The following is a 27,817-nucleotide window of genomic DNA, read 5'->3' as shown; positions in this document are numbered from 1 at the left end:
AGTGGGAATCAATTGGTACTTTTTTAAAATTCTACCTTTAGATTCTGAGATTCCTGGAATGTAGGGGATTGGAACATAAGATTCAATTATCTGTTGGATTTAATTAGGGTGGTAATTATTAGATACCATTAACTTTTTAATGATGGAAAGTTCTTGTTGTAAGATTTCTGGAGAAGAGCAAATTTTATGTGCACTATTAATTAGAGATTTAAGAATGACAAATTTTTGAGATGTATGGTGAGCAGACATTTTATGAATGTATCTGCCAGTAAATGTGGGCTTTCGAAAGACGCTTGTAGATAAGGTACCAGAAGAAGTTCGAGTAAGCAAGATGTCCAAAAATGATAAAGTACAAGAATTTTCCTTTTCCATGGTGAATTGGATACGAGGATGAAGGCTATTTATCTGTTGTAGAAAGGTGGAAACCTCATCTTCAGTATGTGACCAAATGGCAAAAACATCATCGAATAATGATACCAAAGAGATGGTTGTGGGTGAATGGATGAAAACATAGTCTCTTCGAATTGTTTCAAAAATTAGTTAGCCAAAGGTGGAAACAAAGGACTACCCATGGCAGTACCTTCAACTTGTTTGTAGAACTTGTTTTTCCAACTAAAATAACCTGAATGGATAACAAATTCGAAAATTTTTGCAATATCTGGAGGGTAATCTTCATATAATAAATTGACTGTGTCAGCTAATGGGTTATTGGTAAACAGAGATACAATGTCAAAACTGACTAACAACTCAGACTCTTTGATTTTTAAATCCTTGATTTTTTCTAAGAAATCTGTTGAATTTTTTATGTAGGATCTTGAATGTCCAGTGAGAGCACTTAAAGAACGAGACAAGACTTTTTCAATTTGGTAAGTAGGAGAATCAATGCAATTCACGATGGGTCATACTGGATAGCCTTCTTTATGGATTTTTGGGAGACCATATAGATGAGGAGATCTTCCAAAGTAGGTGTGTAATTTATCCACATAATTTGGGTCCCAACTGATGACCTCATCAAGTAATTTATTTAATTGTTTAATCTGTGAATTTGTAGGATTATGCGTGATCTCTTTGTAGGTAGATGTGTCTTCTAAAAGACTGGATACTTTGGTCTCGTAGTCAGTCTTATTCATGATTACAATAGCTTTTCTTTTATCTGCCTTAGAAATAGATATATTATTATCTCTTCTTAAAGAAGTTAGACCTTTGATTTCAGCATTTGATAAATTGCGTGGAGGTAATTTGCTTTTAAATAACGAAGTCGCAACTTCAAAACGAAGTTTATTAGCGTCGTCGCTAGAAAGTCCAGACAGATTGCGTTCTATATTATGTAAAAAGTCAAGATATGGAATGCGTGTAGGAATAACTGCAAAATCAAGGCCTTTTTCCAAAGCACTGGACTCAGAGTCGGACAAAGAGCGATCGGAAATGTTAATAATCCATTTTTTATTAGAAGTGATGTCAGAGGTTAAGTTTTTTTTTGTCTGTGATATAAAGAATTATATTTTTGCATAAGTCGGTGAATATTTCTTTTGTAAGAACGAGTAACAGATAAGAATAAGAATAAAAAATAAGAATCATCTAACTATTGTCTCATTGCACTCACCTCAGTACTTTCAAAAGCAATACAGAAGATTATCAACCAGCTTCTTCACTACCTGGAGCCTCATCAGTTAATTAGCAATCACCAATATGTATTCACCATTCTTGTTATATACAGCTGACCTCCTAGCATATCTCTACTTGCCTTTGGACACAGTCATGGAAAAATTTGGAGAACATTTCAAAGACATTTGATCATGCCTGGTATTGAGGCCTCCTCAACAAGCTATCATCTTATAGCCCATGTCATTGGATTACAAGCTTCTTCACTGATTGTTCAATTCATTGTGTGTGTGTGTGATGGTGGATGGTTTCGTCTATCAGATTCATTAGCAATGCTGGAGTATCCAAGGTTACTGTACTCATGCCCTTCTTTATATCAGTCACATTTTTCTGACTTCAAATCCTATTCACAGCGTTGCTGATGACAGTACTCTTTATTGCTCTTCCTCATTTCCAAAATCCTGTAGTGCTCAAGTGATAGAAACCTCAAGATCTTCCATAGCCAATGAGTTAAACACTGATCTCCTCAAATGGGATGAAGATATCTCTAAGTAAAATTCATTGCCATAACTCAGGCCTGCCTTATTAACTGCACAAAAGATCCTACCTCACTCCTTCTTAGTATTGATAATGTTCTTTCCTTTCAAGATCAGCTTTCTTTTCTTGAATGGACTGTCAAGGTTGTCTGTCGCATCCAATTTATCCTGGCACAAGCATATTACATACATAGCCTCCTCAGTTGTTAAAAAGCTTGGTGTTCTTTTACATTCAAAACATTATTTCTCTTCCTATCAACCTCTAATACTTCGTAGTCTCCGATCCAACAAACCTTAGAATATTATTTCAAGACCTCCCTAATAATTCTTGATGATATTCAGAAGAGGAAAATCTGCTTAACAGATAACCCTTCTCTCAGAGACTCCCTTCAGCAAGTTTCCAATAGGCATCCCATTTCTGTCTTTTCTATAGATACTTCCATGGCACTGCCATGCCATCATTCCACTTTCTTCTACCTATGTAAAAACTAAAGCAGCCACTAGCCAACATCCATATATTGTCCAACTCCAAATATATTAAACAAACTTCTCATCATTTTCCTTCATTCCATCCACCTTTATTCTTTGGAACAATCTTCCCCCATACTGCTTTCCCACTGAACACTTACCCACACATGGCACTGTAGTGTGATAGGTTTTCCTGTGACTTTTCATGTGTGGGGTCATCATAAAAACATTCCTACAATTAAATATGCTAAATCTCGAATAAGATTCCCTCTCCGTTACATTTTGCAGATTGTTTATATGTAACATCAACAAGGTAGGTCATTGCCCAGTGTGATTCATTCTTAATAGAGGCTTGAAAAAGTTCTTATGTAAAAAATAAATGAAATAGATAAAATTAATAAAAACAAACCTTAGCCAAACAAAGGCAATTATGTACTATATGTTTACAATCTTTTACAGGTGGGAGCTGAAATGAAGTTGTTAAAAATTCAAACTGCATAAGAATTTTATAGATGTTCTGCCTATGCTCAATTTTTACGTATGTTCATATAAATAAACAGGTGCACAGATTTGGTTGCCTGGGATTCTTGGGGATGAGGAAGTGGTAGAGTGATGAGGCAGGTGATCAAAATAACAAATGGTCTGGGGAGAGCACATTTATGATGACTTTACTGAAGGTTTTTTTAAGTTATGAAAATCAGGTTGAAAAGAGAAGATATGACAGAAACATATAAGAACATATCAGAAACATGAAAGAATTAGTCAATACATGACTAGACAGAGGATCACAAGTGTGTGTGTGTGGGGGGGGGGGGGGGGATATCACTCCTGGAAGTTGTGTAAGGGTGTGATAAGCAAGGGCATGAGGACTAAATTTTTTCTTTCAGAGTGATAAACGAGTAGAACAGGTTTGTTGGTTGGTTTCTGGTTTACTGATGCAAGGACAGCAAAGATCATAGCAAGACACATGGTCATGCAAATTGCATGATGTGGTATGAGTGTTTTGATGATCAACAAGATTAGGCATAGATATGACAGGCACAAATGTATGAATGATGACTAGTGTGAGCCTTCTCTGACAAGTCTTTGGACCCAAAATCGTTGTGCTTTACTGCTGTTTTATTCTCCTTGACATGGTAAGACAAGCATAATGCAAATTGATTTAAGATTTACACAGGCTCTCATTTTCTTCCTTTTCTTAATGAACAAATAAAAAGTTAACAGCATCACAATGAAAGAAATATGTGTCCCACAAAAATACACATTCATTTCTCCAAGGAGCCAAAAAATCCAAACAACAATAACAATCTCTACACGACTTTTTGGTATGAAATAATTCACAAACATAATAAATAAATATACATATATACCTGCTGATGCACTTTCCATTACAAGGAGTCTTTTGTTTAAGGCACATAAAGCTGTAACAATTACACAAACTAAACTTGCATAACCTTGGTCTTTATTTTCTGAAAATAAAATAAAATTAGCAAATAATAATAATAATAAACAAACAAAATAAAACAATGATTACATTATCCATACAAGGAAATTAAAATCATACAAATATGCCATGTGTGGAGGATAAGTTAAAGGATTTAGGAAAGCTTTTCAGGTGTAATGGTGGTATTACAATTGAGCTCCTGGACACCATTCCTTATTGAGGGAACTTTAATATTCTCATTTTGACCTCCTTTGACCACTGTCTTCATGTACTAGTTGTTACTGAATTTAACTATTTAACAATTTTTGTGGATGTTTCTTTAACCTCTCATATCACACTGCTTTTCACCAAACAGCATAAATATTCATCATACAATGTTTGATTTAACACAATTTTTCTTTGTTCCTTAATTTACGGAAACCAGCGTAGTTTACAAAACTGTAACCTATTATATGTGAAACTACTGTGTGAAACAAAGCAAATTAGTGAGTCATCAATCAACCTAACTGCTTTCTTCTCTACTGAGTCAAGTATTTTAAAGGAACATTCAGTATATAGCCTCAAATATGATAATAGTATTCAACAGTTAAATACATTTCTGAAATGTGAAGAGTGAATAGCTGTTAAGTATCACTTAACAAGTTTTTTTTTTTTCACTCAAGTGATGCCTCGGGAAAAAAACCTAAGTTACAGGTTTTTCTCACAGTGCTCAAGAGATGATATCTTTTATATGTTTAGGATAAAAGAGATTGGAAGGTTAGAATTATTATTACTATAAAAAAATAAAAAATAAAAAAAAAATAAAAAAAATAAAAAAGAGAGAGAGAGAGAGAGAAATGTAATCTTGTACAGGGATTTGGGTAGTCAAAAGCAAGATTAGAGTTTTATTAGCTTTGAAATTAACATGATTATCAGATGACTACACTCTTGAAAAAAAAAAGATTTTCAGTCTTTGATTCTTACATTGATGCTCTGACAATGAAAATGATGCAAAAGCTTTTCAATTCAATAAAAACAATATCTGTAAATCTAATTCGATCCTTGCAAATACCAAAATTCATCTGTATAAAATCACCAGTCATACCATATTTACATAATGGTTCCCAGGCATAGAAGTACATCACCAAATGAGCAGTTAATATTATTAACAGCTTTGGGACAACACATCTTCAATCAGTAGCAGGACTTTGATTAATAAGTGGTAAGTTCTCATTCTTAATCCTGTTATTCTTGAAGAAAGCCAGTAAACATCTCCAACAGAAACTGTTCAGAATAGTCAGCTAAAGGGTTGGGATAACAACTAAGATATCTATCCTTACCTAACTTCAGTGCCCTTGCTCTCTCCAGATGAACTATTGAATGTATACAGAATATATAAAGATGGCATTCTATGCTTTTGCTAAACTATGGGCTTCTCCTTCTTTTAACCCTTTCTATAACCACTTCTGGCTATAGAAATATATGTCTCTCAATTCTCTCCATCAGTTTCTACCCTGAGCTTGTTGGTGCCAGAGAGTTCCAATTGTTTTTCTTATATCATTTGACCATCTTCTTTCAGGTCTTTCAGCTGATATTTTACCTTCATATGGCCACCATTCCAATATAACTTTTGTCAATCTATTGTCCTTGATTCTTGTAATGTTTCCCGCCCATTTCCATTTCTTTTGAAATATGTTTTCTCCAATATCTAAAAATTTTGTTTTAGCTTTTATTTCTTCATTCTTTATTTTATCTGTGAGTATTATGTTTAGTAGACATCTTTCCATTCTTCTTTCATTTTTTTTGTCCATTTTATCTATTATTTTCTTTTTTGGTTGGACAGATTTCTGCTCCATATGTCATAACAGGCAATACACATTGGTCGAACAATCTTGCTCTGTTCTCAGGTTTTATTTTGTCTTTTAAAAATCTCTTCAACTTTCCAAAAGCTAACCATCCAATTCCTATTCTTTTTTTTTTTTTTTCACTTCTTACATGACTCGTTATTTCTTCATTGTTAACAATTTTCCTAAGTATACATATTCATCTACTATTTCAGTTTCTTTCTTGATTATATTAATAATCATTGTGCCTTCATTATTATGTTTATTATATTTATAAGGCACAATGTTTATTATATTAATAAACATTGTGCCTTTCATTGTATCCATTTTGGTTTTCTCAGAATTAATCATCATCAAATTCCTGCCATGTACCCTCAAGGGTGTACAGGATATGATAATACTACATGAAAAATTTACATCATTACTAACTTCCTATCTACAATTTTCCTCCAAATCAGTCTGTTACTTGTCAAGACTCCAACATTATCAGATTTTATATTTCTATCATCTAAGGCACTTTGTACCATATCAATCCACCTATATCTTGGTCTTCCTCTGGGTCTTTTTCCTGTCAACCTAGCAGAGAACACTTGTTTTGCTAATCTTTCTTACCCATTTTATTTAAGTGACCATACCACCTGAGATCAGCTCTGCTAACACATTCCTGGATGCTGACAATGTCATGTTCTTTCCTAATATCCTTGTTTTTAACATGATATTGCCATTGATGCCATCTGTTCAGGCCTCTAATCTTTCTCGGGACTCTCGGTCTCTAGTCTTTGGTAAAGTCTTTTACTTGACCAAAGACTTTTACTTCTCAGAATTAATGTCTAATTCAATTTCGATTGATTTAATTGTGATATCTATTATTTCTTTTAAATCTTTCATATTGTGTGCAATAATAAGAATATCATCAGCAAATCTTATGTTATCTAATTTAATTTCATTATTATTATAATATAGGTACCTCCATGGAGTTCAAAGACTCATCGCAGAAGACACAATCTATCCACAATATCTATCCCAACTAACTCTGGCAACCCACTCATTCACAACTCTCCAAGCAAAAAATCTAGTCCTCATACCCCTACGGACCACACCTTTATTCAACTTCCAGGGATGACCCCTTGTTCTGGTCCCTCTGCCCAAATGCTGAAACATTTCCCCTGCATCTATCCTATAAAATCCTTTATGCAACTTAAATGTTTCTATCATATCCCCTCTTTTTTTCCTATCAACCAATTTCTGCAATCAACACACCTTCGATCTATTCTCATAAGGCACATTCCACAGGCCCTCACAATCTTGGTGACTCGTCTCTGAATCCTCTCCACCACTTCCACATCCCCCAAACTTTAACTGTCTTGTCTACCACCACCACCCCTAAATCTCTAGCTTCATCTATTTCCTGGAGTACAGTGCCACTGGGATAAAAGGCTTGCAATCTATTTATCCCAAAATGCATCACTTTACATTTCTCGACATTAAACTGACACTCATTAAATTTTGCCCATACTGACAGCCTATTTAAATCGTCCTGCAAGCTCTCCACTTCACCTTGATTAACTATTATTCTACCTAATTTCGCAGCATCAGCAAACAACTGAATATTTCCTTTCGGGTTATTTCCTATATCATTTGTGTATAAATTTAACAGCAATGGTCCCAGCACTGAACCTTGCGGCACACCACTAGTCACCTGTTTTCGCTTTGATTCTGCCCCTCCAGATACCACTTTTTGATATCTGTCCAGCAGCCACCCTCTTATCCACTTAACTAGTCATATCCATCTCCATTTGTTCTAATTTGCGTAGCAGTGTTTCATGTGATATTCTGTCAAATGCCTTTGCAAAATCCAACAAAATCATCAGGTAGCCAATTCCTTTATCCAACTCAGCTGTTACTATTATAAAAAGTTAGTAAATTGCTAAGGAATGACCGACCCTTCACAAAGCCATGCTGCCCCTCATACACTATCATATTTTTATCTACCCATTCTTGTATTCTCTTTTTTAGCAATTTTTCTAATACTTTTACTACCACGCCTGAGATTCTGATTGGTCTATAATTTGCTACTGTAGTCTTAGAACCTTCCTTATGCAAAGGAATAATTTTGCCTTCTTTCCACTCTCTTGGAACTCTACCAGAGCAGATACTTAAATTAAACAGCTCAGTCAAATGTATTACCAGTTCTCTTGCACATTCTTGCAAAACCCTAGCTGACATTCCATCTGATCCCACAGCTGTATTTACAGTGAGATTCTGCAATATCAAAATCACCTCCAATTCATCCACCTCTGTTTTCACATCAATGTCTGTCATATAGGTTAAAGCACTCACTAAAAAGATATATGCTTACAAAGTCGTCACTCAGTAACTCAAGTATTTTATCCACTTCTGTCTCCTCGTGACCATCACCACTGATTAAGGTTAATCTTCCATAGTCATTCTTCCTCTTACTTGCCACACAACGAAAGAACATTTGGGATTTCCTTTGGCCTGCTCGCTAAATTCTTCTCATAATCTGATTTTGCCTTCATTGCCAGAGCCTTGAACTATATGAGTTTGCTGGTCACCTTTCTCTTTATACCTTCCACAGCATTTACTTCTTCTGCAGCTTGTACTTAATGATATTACTCATCATACCCAATTAACCCTCCTTACCCAAGGTATACAATTTAATACTGCTTCCTTTGGAAGACCCTTAACTATATCCCATGCACTACTAACATCCTTACCCTGCAGTGTTTTATGCCATGGTACAAATTTAAGCTTCTTCCTAAGCATGTCATAATCACCTGCAATGTAGTTCTACAAATACCCCTTCTTCATAGAATATTCCTCTTGTTTTACAATTTTCCAAGTCAAGACCACATGGTCATTTTCACCAATTGGAGGCAATGTTGTCAACTTGGTTATGGATAGTTCTGATCCTATGATGAGGTTCACTACTCTCCCACCCCTAGTCCCCTCCATCACATGCTGACTTAAGTAATTATCTCTCAGTAGGTGTATAAATTCTATTTCCTTTCTGCCATATGAACTTTCTTCCTTCCAGTCTATATCTCCAGTTGAAGTCTCCCTATAATAATCACTCGACCTGTACTCATAGTACTAATTTTGGAATGCATGTCTTCCAGATCATCTGTGGATTTCCCTGGCCTATAGCAACAGCCAACCATATATTTTGTCTTATTGGTCTTAATCTCACACCAGATTGCTTCAAATGAACAGCGAGCCACCTGCCTGTCTCCTATTCTTTTTGGTTGCAATTCATTTGCTATCATCAACACTCCCCCTCCCATATTATCTTCTCTATCTTTCCTGAAAATACTAAACCCTTCACATTCAATCCCTGTAACTACATCATCTGCTGTTGGCCAAGTCTCACTAATGCTTATAACTTTTGGCAAGGTTACACTAATTAATGCCAAAAACTTGTTCTTCTTGTTCCTGATACTTCTGACATTAGTATATAAAAATGGCAACACCCCTTTATTCCCCCACCCATCTTTACTTTCTAAATTGACTAACCAAGTCAATATTTCTGCTTGAGATACTAGATTCATCATTTGGCCATTCTCATACTCGCTTGCTTCATGGTTGCCTTCACACAAACTGACTTGCTTCCACCCTAATTGCTTAAGTTTTCCTGAACTTGCACGTCAGCATTCTTAGTGAACCAAGCCCTGTCCAGACATCTAACACCAAAATCATTCAGATGTAGTCCATCCACATTGTACAAATCCTTCTTTCCATCAAATAGAGACCATAGATTTACAAATTCTACATCATTTCTTTTGCACAATCAACGTAATAGACTCATTGGCTATCAATATCCTCCTCCTCAGTTCACCTCTATCATAGCATGGTAGGAGACTTACGATCTTCACCTCCTCGCTTTACAGTTTTGCCTCTTCTAGCAACTCCTTTAAATTCTCCCTCATAGAATAATTCTCACCTCTCAAATCATTGGTACCAACCAAGACAATCATTTGCTTTGACTTACCTTTTTGCATCCGGATGACGTGGCTAATATCGTGAATTTTTGCACACGGGAAACACAATTTTGTCATACTTTTGTTAAGTATTTCACTGATTATTGAGTCTCCATACATAATTTTCTCCTTAACTTGTTTTTCTTGTTTGTTTGGTCAGTCTTTATTATTCTTTTGGATCACATGCTTCTTTATTTTTTTCAGTCCTGCTTAACTCTTGCCACTTCTGTAGTTTTTTAATTTCGTGCTTTCTGCTATGAAGGATAACATTTAAGCACGCTATTTTTTTATTGCTATCCATTTTATTATCATCTATTTCCACAGCTGCACATTTGATTAACATCATTTTAGATCTTATTGTCGGTATTTGTTGCATTCTCGTTACCTAACAGACACTCACTTTTAAAACACTTAATACATATTCTCTCTCTAGTTTCAGCTCCCTTCCACATATTCTTTAATTTTCTCGAGATGTACATTTCGCATACATTACACTAATAATATCCCGCAAATTCAAATTGCCAGACAAAGTAGTCTTTGCTGCCATTGTTCGTCGCATTGGTGCCATGCCGAAAATATCACAATAGAAATGTTATAAATATACTAATACTCTAAAAACATGAAAATCTGCATTAATAAACTATAATACTCTAATTTTTTGATGGAAAAACACAACAAAACAGATAAAAATCACTAATTTCACACAAGTGCTAAATTACACAACCACTCACAATATATAACCTCAAATCCAATAATGACTCTTTTATTGGACCATTCTAAATTACTCATCATATGGTCCAGTGTTAATGTATAGAGTTTGGGAGAAATGTCTCCTTGCCTTATTCCTTGATTTATGTGAAATTTTTGCTTATTTCATTAAGAATAATATTTGATGTAGCATTTCCATAAATATATTTTATTATGTCAATAAATTGTTTTTCAATGCCATAATTTCTAAGAGCTTCTATTATTGATGAAGTTTTTATGCAATCAAAAGCTTTTTTAAAATTTATATGAAGAGGAAGGTTGTATTCATTGCATTTTTCAATAAGCAGGCTTCTTGATTGAATATGATCTATTGTATTGAAGATATTTCTGAAACCAGCTTGTTCAGAGGGTTATATTGAATCAAGTCTTGTTTCTAATCTATTGGTTATAATTCTAGTGAAAAGCTTATCAATCTTTTTTTGTGCAGTAAAATAATGTTTGCATTATTTGTGGTGTTTCTCCTTTTTTAATGCAGCTTTTGAAGAGGATTTTCAATTCTTGCTTATAATATCCATGCCTTCTTTAATCATCTCTATTATTAAACCATCCTCTCTGGCAGCTTTATTGTTTTTCATTTGTTTTAATGCTTTTTTCATTTCAAAGATTTCTAATGGAGGTATATCAGAGGTATTGTCATAATCTATTTTTTCTGTTGATTCTGAAATTTTCTTTCTATCTTCACTTTTATACAGATTCACGAAGCAATATTTTGCTGCTTCTGTGATTTCTTGTTTGCTAAATAAATTTCTTCCATTTTGGTCTTGAAGAGCTATAATATTCATTCTTCCAAATGAAAGGTTATTTCTTAGAATATGAGGTTTCCACTTTCATCAATGATTTTTTGAATCGTATCATCCTCTCTTTTCTTAATATCTTATTTTATATTTATCTATATTGCCTTATTTATTACTGTTATTCAATAGTTCCCCTTTTCCTTTCTGCAATCAATTGTTTTCTCTTTTCAAGAAGGTTTATTATTTTTTATGATAATTTCTTGGTCCAGTTCCTTTTGTTTTCAACTCAAAATTGGGATTTAAGACGGATGATAATGAAACATGCTGATCAACTTCTTGCAACTGACTAACTTCAAAGCTATGAATACCTTCTTCAAGAAGAGAACCAACAGAAGATGGACTTGGCTGAGCCTGAATGGGACAACAAAAAATTGAATAAATTTCATGCTTTCTTCAAGAACTCATATTTTCAGGGATATTAGTGTTTTAAACCATACTGGCATCACCTGTGATCACAGAATGGTGAGAGGGAAAATAGAAATACCGATGAAAGCCGAGAGAGCCATATTGCAACAAGGGGAAAATATTATAAAAGCTGAAATACTTCACACAAATAGGAATACCTTTAAGATATTAGTGGAAAGAAACTTAAAAAAATATACTAAGAATACCAAATACAGGAATAAGCATTGACCATGAAGAAGAAAAATAAGAAATATTCTTATTGAATCAGCACAAAATTTAAAAGCAAACAAAAGCAACTGGACCAAGCTATATGCTAGCAAGAGTAAAATCCAAAGGCAGTTTATCTTGTTCATCAATTTTATTCAATAATTATAATTAACTTAAGCATCACATGCTTAAGTTAATTATAACAGCACACGAGAAAACACAATATTAGTTCTTCTGATATTAGATGTATATATCAAGACAGAAGGAAAAACTTTTCTCAGCTATCACAGCAATTAAAGTAATGACTGAGCTCAGATAAATATGAGATTTTAAAAAAAAAAGTACTATAAAAATTTTTTTTTTAGACAGAAGTTAGATAAAAACTTAGTTACTTGACTTATTACTAAGTAATGTATAACTCATGATAAGTTTCAAACATATATGGAAATACTAACCTTTAATAAACTGACTTATATTCGATTTTGCTTCATTAATAAAAGAGGCCAGTGAATTACTGTCATGCAATCCTTCCATCTGTCGACGCTCAAGAACCTGCAAATGAGAGATTTTCATTTTTATCATTGCCATGTATTAAATAGTCTAATGAACATGTAATAATAAATAATATACTTTAATGAACTAATAGGGATTTGTCTCAAAGTAAGATCGATCTGCAGCAAGTTTTTCAACCATTATCCAGTTTACTTCTTCCAAATCAAAAGTACACATTTCCATTAATATGGAAATAATGTCTATATTTTTTTTACCATAATTTAATTACTGTTGGCTATATAAAGGATCTACCATTTCTCAGCAATAAGAACCTTATCTTCTTCACAATTAAGCTGAGAAGAATTTATTTCAAGACTTGGGCATACATTGAATTCTAGGCCAGTTTTATTGATTTATAGCATAAAATCCTAAGATTCAGTTTCCAGGAGTTATTTTGTAAATGCAGCTGAAAAGATTCTAAATGTTCGTATCTTATACAGCAAACATGACCAAATTGTGGCCTGCGAGCCAATGTGTCTCTTTAGTACATACATTCATTACAGCTCCATACCATCAACTGTGATAGTTAGTTTGCAGTTAAGCATTTGATTTTAATATAAAAGAAATCCATAATTACATGACATCAACAGTTACACTTGATTATACCATCTGCAAATTTTTACCATGCTTATCTCCACAGTGACTTACACAGTGTCATGCAATTTATGCAGTTTACTATTTACATTCATATCATTGTTGATGTTGTCCATCTTTTTATTATTATTATTTTAATTTAGTTAATAATTCAAATTCTCTGTTATGGTGCAAAAACATGAAAAGAAAATACATGGAAGAAAGCAGAAGCTTTAGAAGTAAATGGTGATAAGATTTTCCATTTAATAATGACAAAGGAAACCACTGTGTTATATTTGCAAGACAACTCTTGCAATTATAAAGTTGGGTAACTTAAAACTTCACAAAAAAATCATTCACAATTTTCAACTCAATATCTATAGCATTCAGAATTATGAACAGAGAAGTTAATTCTTTAAACTCTGCTCTTCATAGTCAAGACATACCTACTGTCTTTTGGCAAAGAAACTGATAGTGTGACTGACACCAGTTTTCTTACTATCTTAGAATACAGCCTGTGTTAAACATCAATATATTGAAGGACAATTTATCAAACAAAATGTAGAAGTGGTTAAAATTTTAAATCCAACAGAGAGAGAATTTCTCCTTATAGAGAGATATATCCCAAATTCCAATTTCATGGCACACAACAGAACATTGTATTACAGAAATCAATAAACGCCCCGAGTTCAAGCTGAAAAATGATTTAAAACCCTTGTAGCATTCAGTTTGGCTATTGATGAATCAACAAATATTCAAGATTATCCACAGTTAGCTGTTTGCGTTACATTTCTACAGAAATAATTATAAAAGAAGAAATGCTAGATTTGGCAGTACTTAAAGAATGAACTTTTGGTGTCCATATCAAGAATTCACTTGATACAATTACATAAAAAGTAGATATTAGATCCAGCATTATTTCAAAGCCGAATGTAGAAAGTATAAAAGTTTCGTAAGTCGACCAGAAAGCATATGGGAATACATTCCTTGGCATTCCCAAGTTTGTCTTAGTGTGGACTATTTAAAAACAGGCACTGCCCAAGTGTCTATATATATTTGCCTTTTACTAGTCCAATTTGATAAGGTTTCACTGGCCTGACAGTTGTTTTGAACTGGTTGGTTCTCTTCAAAGACCAGGCAGTAAACCTTAAGATGGCAAAAACTCTCGTTCAGTACTAAGGAACTTGAAATGTCAGAGAAATGTATTTTCATTAAGTGAACTCTCGTTGGAGCATAAAAGCAATTATTAAAATAAAGAGTCAAAAGGCTTCAGTTCAGGGATGTATCTAATATCCACTTTGCTTATGTAATTTTGTGTCACCGAACTGAAGCCTTTTGGTTCTTTATTTTAGTAATCACTTGATACAATATTGAACAATGATGGCGTGCCTCTAAACAAATTTGTGAATGTAGCAACTGATGGAGCATCTGCAATGTTAGGTAAAAATGTCTCAATGAAAAATTCACTGTGAAAGTGAAATATATCAAATGTGTCTGGATCATGTGGATGTGTTTGCTATTTGGCCACATGGTACAGACATGGGTACATTTTTAGTGCATTTAAATAGCCAACATCCTAAAATCCACTTCACAATGGAACAGGAAGCTAATGATTGTCTGTCTTTCCTGGATACACTAATCACAATGCTTCCATATGGTTCTTTATATTTCTCTGTTTATAGAAAACTCACACATAAAGAGAGATATTTGCACAAACAGTCACAATCAACAGAAATGGTATCCTAACAACACTAATAAATGGAACTAGAGCTATCTGTTCCAATGACAATGCCCTTACTGCTAAACTCACTCACTTCCGTCACACCTTTTTAGTCAATGGCTATAATCCTCATAGGATTGAAAAAATACTAAATACTCCCTGGAAATCCCCTACATTGTCTACCACACAAAACTAGCAAAACTGTTACCATCCCATACAGTGAAGACACTTCTGAAAAGATATGTGAAGACAGAAAGAAGCAAAAAAGGAAAGAGAAGTACTGTTGATGACAGCAGAGAAATTATGCTTGTACAAGTTGAAATGCAGGGATATGGGGATGCTGGAGTAGTGTAAGAAATTTAGATGATTTTGAATGTCTCTGTTCTACCCACAGAAAAGGAAAGCAGGCCATGTTGGCTGAATGTATATATATATATATATCCTTTCTCCAACCAACAAGCTGTGAGATTGAACCCAACTGCATACAAGGCTGTGTTGCAAATGCCTTTAGCAGTAGAGGAATTTCATTGTCAGGTGTGAAATCATCACCCTGCTTATTGGGTGGGATTCAAATAAAAAACGACCCTAGCAAGGACACTAATCACCAGCTTTTTAACAGCAGCAATATCTGAATATATTCTGAAGGTTCAGAAGGTTAAATAAGGTGGGTACAAAATGGATAAATGGTGAGATTAATCATGCAATATGGAAGATTATAAATGCTGTACAAACTGGAAGGTAATAATCAGTTTCATGAGAAGTATAAAGAGTAGGTTAAAATGATAACCATCATAATAAGAAAAGCAAGAGTACAGCATGAGCAGCAATTAGCCAATCAGGTCAAGAAAAATTCTACACTGTCCTTTCAATGTGGGGCTAGTAGGAGAAACAATGATTATTGGTGGATTATGTTGGCTGGAAGAATAGTAAATTTATAATCACTATAGAGGATATAGCTGAAATATGTCATGATATTTCAGAGTATTTCATCCTTGTGTGATATTGCAAAGCTTGAGTGAACAAGGAAGGAAAGAGACTAATGACAAGTGAGCAGGAGATGTATGAGGAATTAAGTAAATTTGATGCTAATAAGACAACAGGACTTGACCACAGATTACCTGGCCAACTGAGTCTAACATGGAAGGATAAGAAGAGATCAGGTATAATATTTAGAGGAGGCAGCAAGTTAAATATGGAAATAGATAACAGAATAAGCAAAGCTGACATGGTGAGGAGCCAGCTAAATATATGGAATACGAGTGAAATTGTCCAAAACACTAAACTAGGAGTATACAAGACTGTCCAAACTACTTCATTATTATTCAGGCTCCTCCAAGGATTCAAGAACTCACTTAGAGAGGGACTTTTCTGGATCTTACTATGCCCATTATATCTTTCTTTAAAACATCCACTGAAGATGCTTTCATATCCACTGTAAACTCATTCCACACACCACGAGAAGAAACTGGTAAAGATGCTTAAATGATGGCTATTATTATAACAACTTCCATGGTGTCAGACTTATCATAGGAAGTCTGTCTTAAGGGATTTAATCAACTCCATCCAACTTACAATCATCAACAAAGAAATTGGAGATTCTTAATTACTCCACATCAATTATCATTAACACAAATGATTATTCTGCCTCTTTAGTACAGCTATCCATCTTAATTCATTTAGCAATCTTTCAAAGAATAATCAGATATTCTAGAATATTTGATTTTTTAATAATCTCCAGAACTACCTTCCAGATATTTAACTTCCACATTGTTCCCATGATTTTTGTTCAGATACTTTTACATGTTACTTCAATCTCTTCCATTTTTCTCTATATTCTCTCAGAACAAATAATGACTTACTTGCTAAGAATTTTTGATACATTTGATTCTTTTCCATGATTGCCTCTGTTCCTCTTTAACTTTCTGAGTCCAATATGGAATTCTGATTTTTCTATTCCTGCAGACAGCTTCACCATATGCCTGCCTGGTTCAATCAATGAATATTTACTTCAGGGTTTGTCATGGAATCTCCAAGATTTCATTTTTGTTTTCAAATTCTTTATTTTCTATTAAATTTGAGGCTACAGTTCACTTATGAAAGTATCTCAACTGCCGATTCTTTTTAAAACATTCTAACTTTTCTCTTCAGTATGATATTCAGTTACATCCAGCTCAAAACTAAATGGTGACACTTCCATTTCAAGTCACCAGTATACTCTTTTGTCCTGAACCAACATGAAGATATTACCCTCACTGACAATAACATAGTCAATGAGAGCTTTCTTCTTGTTTCTTCTCTGCATATGAATTTGTGCACATACGTTGGAACATGGAATTAGTAATGCTTAGACAATGTCCTGAACAGAAATACAGCAGGTAATTTTTACTATTATTATTAGCTTTGCTCTTTTCTCCAAATTTTCTCAAAACATTTCTATGTATGTTTGGTATTCAAGTATTCTGCTGCTTCTACAAGGAACAACTTTCCTATTCTTTTTAAATGTCAATTGCCTTCTCTAATGCCTCAAAAATTTCCTTCACTTCCTCCTTAGTATTCATGTTTGAAGCTTCTGAAAGATCAGACATGGAATGTAAGCAAATTATTTATTAGCTTAAATTAATTTAAAAGCTGATGTTTTGTTAGCTTCACCTAATATTATCAAAGACAATTTAACGCTACACATAGTCATTGAAGACAACAAACCAAAATGACCTGGATAATAAGGACAGTCATGTCATATAGAGCAACAGTGGTGCTCTTCGCTGTGATTCCTGTTGTTAATTCTGATGGATAGAGGGTAGAGTGTCAAAATCTATAGAAATTCATATCATCCATTCTGTTATGGATAATCAGGTACTGAAAACCTTGTGCCACGTCCAGGAACAGTTTCTCCAATTTAAACTGGGATTTATGAAGTAGCCTGGCTTTCTTCCATCTTATGAAGTGATCTTGTAAAATCTCTCATGATATGTGACTTCGTAACTCATCATGTTTGTTTTTTTACATGTTTTTTGTTTAGGAGAATGTACTTAGAGAAATGTTAATTTTTGTAATAATTTTGTAATGAGCCTTTGTTAAAATAATGTGGCTCATAATGTCATCATGTAACGATATTAACTCACGTTAAATCAATAAGTCTAATTATAAAAATAGTGAAGAATTCCAGGTATTGTCATAGATGGAAATCTCCACAGACACAAGAAGAATGACATCATCATGTCAAAAGGTCAATACGTGACCATAGTGAAGAATTCTAAGAATTGTCATAGATAGAGAATTCCATGAAAGATACGCAAAGAATGACGTCAGCATGTCTGAAGGTCAATATGTGACCATTTTCGAGAGACATGCACACAAGGAAAGTCCAAGCGTATATAAGGCATGTCATTGAGGAGGAAATTTGTCTTAGGGTTTTCTAAGCCCTCTCTTACCTGGGTATGCCATCACGTAATGTTGTTGTCAGGAATTGAAAGAGAAGGAAGTTTGCTTAGGGTTCTCAAACCTTCCCTTACCTGGGTCGGCCATCATGCTAGGTTCGCTGTAGAATATCTAAAGAGAAGCGTTGTGGATTCTAAGTATTCTGCCTGGATCTGTTGCCAAGTGAGAAGAGTATTGTGTTGATCGTCTCAAAAGGAAAGAGCTGTATATCGCCATGAAGTTAAGGTCCTATATGTCAAGGAATAATAGACAACTTGGACAAGGAAGAAATTTAGCACGAAAATCAGAAACAAGAAATCTAAAGAGAAGCGTTGTGGGTTCCGAGTCTTATGCCTGGATCCGCTGCCCCATGAGAAGAGTATTGTGCTAATCATCTCAAAAGGAAAGAGCTGTAAATTGCTGCCAAGTTAAGGGTCCTATATGGCAAGGAATAATAGACAACTTGGACAAGGAACGAGCCAGCAGATGGAAAGAAAGACAAGAAGAAGACTTACATGTGAACAAAAGGTTAATGTGAAAGTCAGTGTGCTGAACAGAATTGTAAGCAGTTAAAATACTGAACAAGAATGTTTGTGAAGTGTTTATGTTAATTCAACATTAATATACAGAAGTATATTAATGTTGAATTAGGCTTAAACAAGGCACGCCTTATATTCAGTTAATGTTATCCTAAATTGTGAATTAGATAAGAACTAAGGTTAGATTAGAAAGAATCGATCCCAGCAAGAGAATTCAAGCGGGAAATATAAGCAATATATGCTTTGAGTTTGATTTAAGATCTGATAATCTCACATTCGATATATAGTCTAACTGGCACAGTCGTAACACAAATAAATTTGTTAGACTATAGAGTATGAGGATATGGGATATAGCAGGAGTATATATATGGCAACAGTCGATAGTTAAGTCTGTCGACAATTCCCGACGTATTTTTTTATACATCCTGATCAAAGTGGTTTGTACTATCAGTCTGAAAAGGAGAGAGGTTCCATGTGTCTACCATGGAACACAACATCTACCACGGAAATTCTTCCTTAGTAGAATATTCTGTGGGACAATAGGCATAAAAAAAGCCACACTGTCCAACTGCCTATTTTGATGCTTGCACATATCACTCTATTTGACAATACCTCCATTCAAAAAGATTTCATTCCCTGACCATTACTGCCTGAATATATTTTATGTTTATCATTTAGAACATAGGTGGCCAACAGCAGGCCCACGACAGGATAAAAACTATATTAAATTATATGCATTATCAATGTAGCTATTAGTTTCACCGCAGATTTTCTGATTGATATACTAGTTATATTCATTATTTCTGATGACGGAAACAATTTATATTCTCAACAAGGAATCAAATTGCTTTAAAATGATTACTCAATTTATAAAATCTAGTAGTAGTGCAGTTTCAGAGATTCAGTTTCACAATTAATAGTGTTATTGTTACAGTTTGTGTCCCCTGGTCAGTAACTTCAGCCTTTGTGTACTATGAGTAAGAAATGTAAGATCTGTGAAGAAAACAGGTCATTTCAGGAGAAATGGGAAAATGAATTTCTGTTTATAAACAATGACGACAACAAACCACAGTGCCTTGTGTGTTTGCAAGTATTGTCTGTGCACAAGGAATATAACCATAAATGGCACTAAATACCAAGAATAAGTTGGACAAGTACATACTAAAATTGTATGTAATTTGAAGAGAAAGGTTAATGCTCAGAAATCTATTTTTATTAAACCAACATCAATACAAAAAAGTTCACTCTTGGCATCATTTGTTGTAAGAACAGAGATAGCAAAAGCAAAAAAATCATTATCTGATGGTGAATTTGTAAAACACTGTCAAATTTGGAAGCATCCCACAATCAAAACAAACTCTAACAAAAAGAGTTGAGGAAATAGGTTCTCACATATTAAATAAATTAAAAAAGTTATCACAAATTCAGCTTACTTCCCATTGGCTCTGGATGAATCTAATGACATAACAGATACAGCTCAATTTCTAATTTTCATTCGAACTGTTTCCAAAGACTTTGTTATTAATGTAGAGCTACTAGCATTACAATCATTGCATAATACAGCCAAAGGTCAAGACCATGCAGTTATGAATGCAATGATGCAGTTATTAAGGTTGCAAATTACTGGTGACATCAACAATCTCAAAGCTATTGTGACAGATGGAGCCAAATCAATGCATAGTACTCAAACAGGCTTAGTTGGATTACTAAGGAAGGCTGGAATCAATTGCACTGCATTATACATCAGGAGGCTCTGTGTGATAAAATTCTGGAGATAGAGGATGTTATGAAAACTGTAATGAAGTGAGTGACTCTAATTAAGGGTGGAAATTGGGCCTCGACACACTTCAAGTTTCTTTTCTAACAGATATGGAGGCAGAACATGACGATTTAGTGTTGTACACAGAAGTACGTTGGCTAGGCAGAGGGAACTGTTTGAAACAGTTTCTTTGCTTTGAGAGAGGAAATAAAACAGTTTTTAGAAGAACACGAGAAGACAAACAAAAAACTAATCACAAAACTATGTGTTCCTCATTTTAACAGCTTACTCGCCTTTCTAACAGACATGACACACCACATGAATGAACTTAAAACAAAATTTTCTTTTGCCTGATTTTGTTATTAAAATGGTTAACTGAAATGAATCAACAGGTTGTAATTCTTCTTCTGCAAGTTCATTCCCGAAGAAGGAGGTTGGCAACATGTCACGGAACTTTTTTCTTTTTTTTGCTGCTCTGGAACATTTATGGTAATTCAAGCCAGTCCAATCCTTAATGCCTTCAAACCACATTCTCCTGGGTCTTCCTCTCCCTGTTTTCCCATCCAGTTTTCCTCCTAATATTAATTTCTGAATGCCTTCTTGTCTAGTTAGATGTCCAAAATATTTACGTTTTTGTTCTTTATTTTCATTAATGTTCTTTTCATTTTTTGCTTTCTTTAAAACATTTTCATTTTCTCTGTCCATAATATTTTCAACATTCTTCTGATAGTCCACATTTCAAAAGCTTCTAATTTTTTCTCTGCTTCTTTATTTAGAGTCCTTGTTTCACTGTTGTAGAGAAGACTTGATCAGATATACAGCATTTTATTAATCATTTTCTTGTGTCTATGTTAATGTCTCTAGATGTTAGAAGAAGGCTTTCTTGCTATCTCTATTCTTCTTTTTATTTCTTTAAGGGAATTTCCTCCACCTGTAAACATTTGTCCCAAATATATAAAAGACTGAACCAGTTCAATTTTCTTTTTGTTAACAGTCATGTTTAATTTCTTATTTATAGGTTCTTTTGATATAATTATGCACTTTGTTTTCTTCAGATTAATAATTAATCCTGTGTCTAAGCTTCTGTTGTAAATTTCTGTGATTAAATTTTGAAGATCATCTTCGGATTCAGCTATAAGGATTGTGTCATCTGCATACCTGAAGTTATTGAAGTTCCTACCCCCCCGACTTTTACACCCTTCAATTCTGAAATATCTTTAAAAATTTGCTCACTATATATATTATACTGTAAAGGTGATTAAGACACATCCTTGTCTTACTCCTTTTTTTGATTTCAAATGTGTCAGAATATGCATTTTTATACTTTACTGAGGCCATTTGATTCCAAGTATATATATTTGTAATTATGCATAGATCTTTTCCTTTTAACCCATTATTCTGTAGAATATGTATTAATTTCTTGTGATCTATTGAATCAAATGCTTTGGTGTAATCAATTAAACAAAGATATATGCTTTTCTGTTTATCGAGGTTTCTTTTACATAATAGTGGTCGAAAATATAAAATTTCATTTAATCCCATCAAATCAAGCTATGGAGGAATTATTATTATCATATGGTTTTGTTAATAAAATAAATCCAATGATAGCAGAAAACAACAACACACACACACACGTTATTATTATTATTATTATTTCCTGGCCTCCATCGAGACGCATGACTCACTGTGAGAGGTCAACACAAAGTCTATCATACAACTTTCCTCAGCAAACCTAAACAAACAACACAAATGCATACAGTTCACAACTGAGATTGAAAAGCAGAACACACTTCCATTTCTAGATACACTTGCCACACATCTTCCTTCTGGCAGTCTTTACTTCACTGTTTACCGGAAACTAATACATACTGGCCAATATATACACATAAACTCCTACCACAACCCAACACAAAAGCTAGGTGTCATTAATACTCTAAAAAACAGGGCTTTGAAGATTTGCTCCAATGAAAAAATGCTTAAAGATGAATTTAAGGTTATCAGCAATACTTTCCTAAAAAAATGGCTACAGCCAAACTATCAACAAAATTCTCTACAAGACCTCACTTAAAAACAAAGATAAACTAGACTACAATAAAACTGTAACCATTCCATGCATTAAAGGAACATCAGATAAAATAAACAGAATATACAACCTTAAAGCCACATTTAAACCTCCTGGAAAATTAATATATAGGGGATCTATATAGGGGAAACAGGATGCACAATTCCTATCAGACAAAAGGAACATAAATGACACATTAAATATAATAACCATGGTCAAGTTGGCCTTTATAATCATGCCCTGAACACTACATAGAATTGACTGGAAAAGCACCTGTTATTTACATACATACATACATACATACATCTTCAAGGCCCACCTTTCCTAAGTGGGTTGTGTGGGGGGCAACAGCTGCAAGAGGAATTTCCAATGGTCATGATCCTCTGCCACCAAGCTCAAGTGTTCTGGTGGGATTCCCAAACGTGTCCACCCACCCTCTGGCTTGGCAAAGATGGCCTGCTGAGGGAGCCTCTCTTGTGGCATTCTGACCAGGTGCCCATACCAACGTAACTGTGGTCTCTCAACACGGAGAAGCAGCGGTTGAGTATTGAGGGTTTACCGAATTGCAGAGCTTCTGACTCTGTCGAGTCTTGTCAGCCCCGCAACCCCTCGAAGGAACCTCATTTCAGCCACTTGGATTCGTGTCCGCATTCTTTCGGTCATTACCCAACTCGCATGACCATAGGTAAGGATTGGGGCATAGACTGTATTGAAGACAGCCAGCTTTGCCTTCTGGCTTAACTCTTGCTTCAATATTACCGTAGGCCAAGCTCCCACAATATTGAGCTTGCTAAGCCGAGTATCTAGCTCTACATTCCATTTTCCATCATTCGTGAATATGGACCCAAGGTATTTAAACTTCTCCACCTGCCTCATTGGGACTCCACTTACATGTAGAGTGCACTGGGATAGTTGTCTTGAAACCACAAATGTTTCAGTTTTGGCCACACTGATCTTCATTCCAGCATCTGCACAAACAGCTACAAACCTATCCAGGGTCCGTTGGAGGTCATCTGTGGAAGAGCTAAGCAGAACTAGGTCATCTGAAAAGCAGACGTCCAATGCTACATCTTCCAATTCTGACATACTTACTGCCTCGGCTGTGCCTATCAATCCAGTCCATAAATATTATGAAAAGGATGGGTGGCAGAACACACCCTTGGTGGAGGCCAATGGAGAATGTGAAAGGTTCAGACTTTGTGCTGCTCACCCTGACACAAAACTCTGGGCATTCATACAGGGACTTGATGGCAACTAATAGTTGGCCATCCACTCCATACTCCTGTACTACTTGCCAAAGCTTATCCCGAGGAACCCGGTCATATGCCTTCTCCAAGTCCACAAAACATGTGGAGACATTCTTGGCATGTTTCCAAGATTTCTCAAAGACTTGCCTTAAAGTGAAGATCTGGTCAGTTGTGCTTCTGCCAGGAAGAAAGCCACATTGTTCTTCCTGGAACTTTGACTCAACTATGCTCCTGCACTGTCTTTCCAAGCACCTAGCATACACTTTCCCAGGCAGGCTGAGCAGAGAGATGCCACGATAGTTACTGCAATCCTTCTGGTCTCCTTTCTTGAAGACTGGTATTATTATGCCTGTCTGCCATTGCTTTGGTGCTCGACCAGATATCCAAGCAGCCTGACACACTCGAGTCAGCCAGAGAACACCGTCTCGATTTAAGGCTTTTAGCATTTCAGGCCGACTTTCATCATCACCAGCAGCCTTGCCCAATTTTAGCGATTTTATTGCTAAATGGACCTCTTCTGTTGTGAGACTAGTCATTGCCCCGATCTGCACCTCTTGGATGTCCACAACTGCTGGGCCACCCGGGTTAAGAAGGCTCTCAAAGTATTCCCTCCATCTGTGGAGGATATCCTTCCTGGTTGTTAAAAGTGCACCATCGGAGGCCTTAATTGCGCTTGCTGTGCACGATTTCCTCCCTCGAAGGCAGCGGATGGTCTGCCAGAATACTTTGTTTGCATTTGCATAGAATGAGTCTAATCTTTCTCCAAAGGATTCCCAAGCCTTCTGCTTTGCTGCCTCAGCATACTGCAAACGCATCTCAGGTGACTTGACTCCAAGTCATGTTAGGTAGGACTCCTTTTTTGCCCGGACAGTTTTTTTGACTTCTTGGTTCCATCAAGGTGTCTTTTTCTCACTGCCCGTTGCCATGCCAAGCTGCTTTCTGCCACAGCATGAGAGTGCAGAGGCAGTGACAGCTGTTCTGAACAGCTTTCACTCCTCCTCAACATCTGCAGTATGCTTGGGAATCTCTTTGAACATGGAGGAAATGTCATCTGCAAAATTCTCCCTCATAGCCTCATTTTCCAATGCCTCCCATTTCACACAGTATAGCTGCTTAGGCCTACCAGCGTTGATGGTAGCATCTGGTTTCTGAAGCCATAGAGTGTACACAACAAGGTGGTGGTCAGTTGACAGTTCTGCCCCTCTTCTCACAAGAACATCCAACACTGAGGAAAATAGGTCTGCTGAGGCTATAAAGAAGTCAATCAGAGACCTTTGTCCAAGTATATTCCTGTACCAGGTATACTTATGGACTTTTCAGTGCCAGAAGAAGGCATTCATTGTGGACAAGCTGTTTGTACTGCAGAAGTCCAATAATTGCAACCCATTCATGTTAAGGTCAGGGTCTCTCCCCCCCCCCATATCTGGTCATCTTTTCCAACATGTGCATTGAAGTCATCCATTTGCAGGAATGGTTCCATGTCAAAAGCAGCATCCACTTCCTCTAGAAAGGCAGAGTATTTGGACTCCAAATTAGGTGCATAGGCTTGCACCACAGCCAAATCATGGTTTTTCATCTGAAGCCTTAACACACATACCCGTCCCCCAATGGGATCCACTCAGCAACACAGTCTGACAGCTGGGGCTTGTGAGTATCCCCACACCCGCCTGAGCAGACACTGTCGGGTTCACACCAGAGTAGTAGAGCTTCCACCCCTTAACCAGGTCGACAGTTCCAGAGCCTCTCCTCTTGGTCGAAGAAAGCCCGACTAAGTCTAGCCGGTAGCGCTTGGCTTCCTCGACGAGTTCCAATTCCTTCCCTGTCAGATAGAAGATGTTCCAGTTGCCTAAAGCCATAGTCTGGTGCCGTTGTCGTTTCTGTCCTTTTGCAGAACCATTTCTTTACACTGCCCCTAAACACCTCCCCAAATGGGCCCATTGACGGAGTTTCCTCTAGCAGAGTGCTGAGGAGCGGTGTCTAAGGGAGACGGTAACATATTTTTTGAACAGGTCTCTCTACCTAAAACCCGAATGCGTCCCTTGGTAGCCTGCGTGATGTTACAGTGTTTGATAATGTCCTGTTAGCATAAGACGAAATGACACAGCAAAATAGGAAAGATTCCCCTCGAATACTCTAATAGCATTTGGGGGAAGGAGCAAGAAGAGAAGAAAGGAAGAAGCCAGGGAGGAAGAGGAGGGACCAGTCTACAGATAATATAACAGATGTATATTACATGACATAAGGCATGGTCCATCATTAGGTACCTCGGGTTTGCCATGCCAGTGCTCACTTTTGTGAGTGGTTTGCCTGTTGTGAGTCACTGCCTGTTGTTTACACCACACCAAAACATGGTACGAATGTAAATTTAAGGAAGGCTGCGAGCTTATCAAACCACCCGAATCTTAACAATAATGATGGTCTAAAAATCCCAAGCATATGGAAGGCACATATTTTACCCACTTAACCTTTTTCTCTAAGAGTTAACTATAAATAGGACCATAGATAATCCAGATTTTAAATCTAATATAACAATTGTCATGTTAAATTATAACATCATTGTTACTGCAATAAAACTATCTATATGAGAGAATGTTTCTCTGATGTTATCTTAAATAGAATATAGTTTTGATGTAGTTATTTTTTTTAAATAATTTATTTTTTATTGGATTTTTTTATTTAATTTTAATTATTTTATTTTATTTTCACTAGAGGTCATGCCAGTAGAATAACTGTTGATCAAATCATTGTCTCTTTAGCATACTGTGTGAAATGTAATTCAGCTTGTTTCTGTATATATGTGTATACTCCAGATGATGACCTTAATATGAAGGTCGAAATTTTGGAAATTAAAATAGTTATTTATAACATGGTTGCAGAGTCCATAATTTGTCTAAATTGAAATCTATCATACAACTCCTTAAACTCATCCACTGTCTGCACATTAACTTCTCTCTCAGGAAATGCATTCCATACACCGACCACTTTCAATCCCAAACACTTCTTGCCCTTTTACTTATCACTCCTTTCTGCAACTTCCAGGGTTGGCTGCTTGTCCTTGCTCCGTCCTCTCGTTTGACTGCATGAAAATCTCCTCAGTGTTAACATGATAATAACCCTTCAGCAGCTTAAATGTCTGAATCATATCCACCCTTTGTCTTCTATTCACCAAACTCCAGTCTGCATACCTTCAATCTGTCCTCATAATAAACATTATGCAGTCGTGATATAATTTTTGTTATCCATCTCTGCAACCTCTCCAAGGTTACTTCCTCCCCTTCAAATCCCAGTAACCAAATCTGATCAAAGAAATCCAGATGTGGTCTGACCAAAGCTTTATATAATGGAAACACAAACCTTTTTATCTCTAACAGTCAAAGTCCTTAGTATTGCAATAGATCTCTGCTTTAACTTCACCACTTTTGCAATATGCGCCCTAAACTTCAACTTTTTCCTGATTATCATCAACATTTCCTTTGCTTCATCCATTTTCTTTAGTATGCAGCCTTCCATCTGTAAATCCCAAATTTTAAAACTTTCCATTTAGTTGCATTGAACTGATATTCCCATTCATCTGACTTTCCTAGCTTATTCAAATCTTCCTGAGGGGCCAAATCGACACTATTACTAATAACACTACCAAGCTTCACATCACATAATCTGCAAACAATTGAATATCTGTGACATCATCATTGACATAAAGATTGAACAGCAACAGTGCTGAATTCTGCAGAATTTCACTTGTAACCTTCCTACTCCCTGATACTGTTCCCCCCCATATACAACTCTCTGGTATCTACCAGAGAGTAGTCAATTACCAATCCAATCCACTAATCTGGTATCCAAATCCATATGTTGCAACTTAAAAATTAACTTGTCATGTGGTGCCCTGTCAATGCCTTTGGG

At 35.6% G+C, this 27,817-nt stretch overlaps 1 protein-coding gene across 1 annotated transcript in view; it reads right to left on the bottom strand.

Annotated features, from left to right (window-relative positions):
• Nucleotides 1–27,817, bottom strand: part of nonC (serine/threonine-protein kinase Smg1) — a 1,124,353-nt gene that overhangs the window by 374,216 nt on the left and 722,320 nt on the right. The window contains exons 53-54 of the mRNA XM_090398044.1: nt 12,501–12,597; nt 3,977–4,075 (exon numbers count right to left, since the gene is read on the bottom strand). Coding sequence (XP_090254170.1) covers nt 3,977–4,075; nt 12,501–12,597 — 196 coding nt within the window. The remainder of the gene's footprint in view (nt 1–3,976; nt 4,076–12,500; nt 12,598–27,817) is intronic.

Source organism: Typopeltis vanoorti, chromosome 9, assembly GCF_054136105.1.
Source record: "Typopeltis vanoorti isolate ZY-2024b chromosome 9, IOZ_Tvanoo_1.0, whole genome shotgun sequence".
NCBI classification, from domain to species: domain Eukaryota; kingdom Metazoa; phylum Arthropoda; class Arachnida; order Uropygi; family Thelyphonidae; genus Typopeltis; species Typopeltis vanoorti.
The sequence above is the reverse complement of the archived record's forward strand: the minus strand, read 5'-3'. Positions and strand labels throughout refer to the sequence as shown.